The sequence below is a fragment of the Uncinocarpus reesii genome, genomic scaffold (assembly GCF_000003515.1).
Source record: "Uncinocarpus reesii 1704 scaffold_1 genomic scaffold, whole genome shotgun sequence".
In the NCBI taxonomy this organism is placed as follows: Eukaryota; Fungi; Ascomycota; class Eurotiomycetes; order Onygenales; family Onygenaceae; genus Uncinocarpus; species Uncinocarpus reesii.
The window spans coordinates 2484216-2486973 of NW_003052500.1; the positions used below are offsets into that span (position 1 = coordinate 2484216).

General features: G+C 50.7%; 2 protein-coding genes across 2 annotated transcripts in view; both read right to left on the bottom strand.

Annotated features, from left to right (window-relative positions):
* UREG_01032 (uncharacterized protein) overlaps positions 1-345 on the bottom strand; it is a gene marked incomplete at both ends in the record, with an annotated part of 2369 nt that extends 2024 nt beyond the window's left edge. The window contains one exon of the mRNA XM_002541470.1: positions 130-345. Coding sequence (XP_002541516.1) covers positions 130-345 — 216 coding nt within the window. The remainder of the gene's footprint in view (positions 1-129) is intronic.
* Positions 346-1211: 866 nt separating this feature from the next.
* UREG_01033 (uncharacterized protein) overlaps positions 1212-2758 on the bottom strand; it is a gene marked incomplete at both ends in the record, with an annotated part of 6785 nt that continues 5238 nt past the window's right edge. Inside the window, 2 exons of the mRNA XM_002541471.1 lie at positions 1212-1535; positions 1591-2664. Coding sequence (XP_002541517.1) covers positions 1212-1535; positions 1591-2664 — 1398 coding nt within the window. The remainder of the gene's footprint in view (positions 1536-1590; positions 2665-2758) is intronic.

The window sequence follows — 2758 nt, forward strand, 5'->3', positions numbered from 1 at the left end:
ACTGCCTCGTACTGGCTCGTGATCTCCTCTCTGTAGACGGCGTAGCTGGTGAAGCTCGAACGCCTGGCACTGGCTCTATCGTCTTTCTCCACTCTCCTGGCTACTTGGCATATCAAATTATGCCCTCACTTGTTCGTGTATGCGATCGCGTTGGCGTAGAAGCTGTTTCGCTTTTGGTAGCACATCGGATTCCACGATGCTTATCAGCTGCGCCTTCTTCGCGGATGTGGGATAAGGAACGTCATGATTCACGAGAATGGATCGAAGTCGCGGGACGGTTAGAGAGTTGAGGTCAAAGCCAGGCATCAGGTAGGCGAGTTCGTCGCCGCTGTCAAAGCTGGCCATGTTGCCAAATGCGAGATCTGGCCTGACCGGGTGGGAGACGGGGTCTGAGACGGCGACTAGAGTCGAATAAAGCGTATCCGACCAGGTGGGCTTGGAGAAAACAGAAGTGGAATCAAAATCAATCCTATGCGCTTAAGAGTTGAATAACAGCATCCGAAATTTTTCAGATTTGCAGCACAAGCGACAAACAAAGTGACGCGGTATCCAGGGCAACACGGTGGAGACCACCAGAAATTGCTATGCGCAAGCGGTCGCAGAATGGGAGGCAGCTTCTGATACTGCGTATGAAAGGAGTCAATGACCAGCGCGCCAACCGGGAATTGCCTCAAGGTGAGCAGATGGGCAGCGTGGATGGAACTGGGCGGCGAAGCGATGTTGATGATGCTTTTGTTGATGCAAACAAGGCAACAGCGCCACAACAACGCCAGGCTTACCTCAGCAGTGCCAAGACATCATGCCAAGCAGGTGAGCATCAGTTCATCAAACAACGCTGTAAGGTAGATGATAAAATTATACAATCGGACGAAAACAACGACGGCCTGAAAGAATCTAAAGCTGGTCAAATGCCAACAAATATCCCGATTCTCCCGACCCAGGGACCCAAGGAACAAACAAAATACAGCGGATATGGAAGTATGTGCAAGAAAATCATCTCCAGGAATGCTTCTGCTAAAACAGCTCGAACCACGCAAAACGCCGGTTCCAACTCGCCTAAAAGAAGCTCACAACGACCCGGCCCAACCGCACCCCATTCCGTTGCCAATCACAGTCCTATTCCCTATTTCATGTCCAGCACCGACGCGAAGAGCAAGGTCAAACAAACGCCAAAACAGAAGAAATGAAAGGGCAAAAAAAAAATCGCGCCATCAAACAGGCTCGAACTCCGTGGTATCCTCATCGTCGGCGTAACCTTCACCGCCAAGATCCACAATGGTAGGAGTAGATGACGCCCGCTCGCTGCCCAAAAATACCGCGCGGCGAAGCGGCGTGCCGCTTGAAGCGGTGGACGGCGGCGGGACAGATATGCTGGGATTGACGATGTTGATCTGTTCTTTTAACGCTTTGAACTCGGCTAGTTGAACTTGGAGCTGTCTGATAATGTCGATCATGGGAACGGCATGATCTTCAAGCGTATCACCCGGCTTAAAGGGTCGCATCATATGGCGGATCGAAAGCGTATTTGTGCAAGTCTGTATGCCAAGTAAGGACATAATATCAAACATTGATTTTAAAAGAACTGCTTACCTCAATACGAGCGACCTGATGTTCGAGGAGGTTCAAAACCGAAGAATCAGTAATCTCACCGCCCCTAGCCTTGAGTGCGTTGATCAGGTTGATATCAGGCTCGATCAATGTCGACGCGCTCGGGTTTTCCAAGGCACTGCAGAACGCCTCTAGACGAAGTCCTATCTTCATCAATCGCCAGAACTGATCCGCCTCAATGTTAAGTTTCGAGTTTCTCCCCAGAGTCCCAGGGACCGGCATTTCAACTCGCTCTTCAGACAAGTCAGGCTGGTAAGCCAGCCGGCCAGCCAATGAATGCGGATACATCAAGTACACAAACTCCGGGTTCTCAAGGCCTTTCAGTTTGCGTTCGCCGAGATCTTTAACTTCGAAGCCCTGGGTGCTCAGCTGATATAAATCATTCCGAATGGAGTTGTTCAACAGATCGTCAGGAAACGTATCTTCCGAACCTGTGGAGCTACTTCGTTCGAAGTCCGCAAAAGCTTCCAAGGTCCTCTGAATCTCTGCGACGAAATCGGACGAAACGAAAATTTGACCGCCGTCTGCGACTGCCGAAATGCGCGATGCACGGTTGACCATAGGCCCAAAATAGTCCATACGTCCAGTTACAGGGTCCCTTTCGCACACAGGCTGGCCCCAATGCATTCCCATTCGAACCGACAAGCCACGATATATTCGATTCCCATCAGCATCGAATCGTTCCTGGCAGGCAGGCGCTTCCAAAATCTCAGTGGGCCAGGGTGCATCAAGCAATTGAGTCTGGCAAGTAAAGCACCATAACAAAGCTGCAGTAACGGTGCTAAAGGAAACCATAAACGCGTCTCCCTCCGTCTTGACTTCGAAACCACCAGTTAGACTCAGTTGCCGCCTGAACAGTTCATTATGTATCTGGATCGCGGATCGCATGGCGATGGGGTACGTTTCCCATAGTGACGTGGACTTTTTAATATCCGTGAATACGATGGCTAACTCTCCAGTTGGAGCTTCCACACGATCCAGTCTTGCCAGTCTGGAGTCGCTAGGTGCATCACGGGGCCGTTTTACCCTCTTGCTAGTGAGAAGAATACTGGTCGTCTGGCCAATGGGGTAGTCGGTCCCATTGCGGTAATTACCCACTCCTTCGGCAAGCTTTGTTCCCTTTTGTCGGCGCCTTTTAAAGTTCACTAAA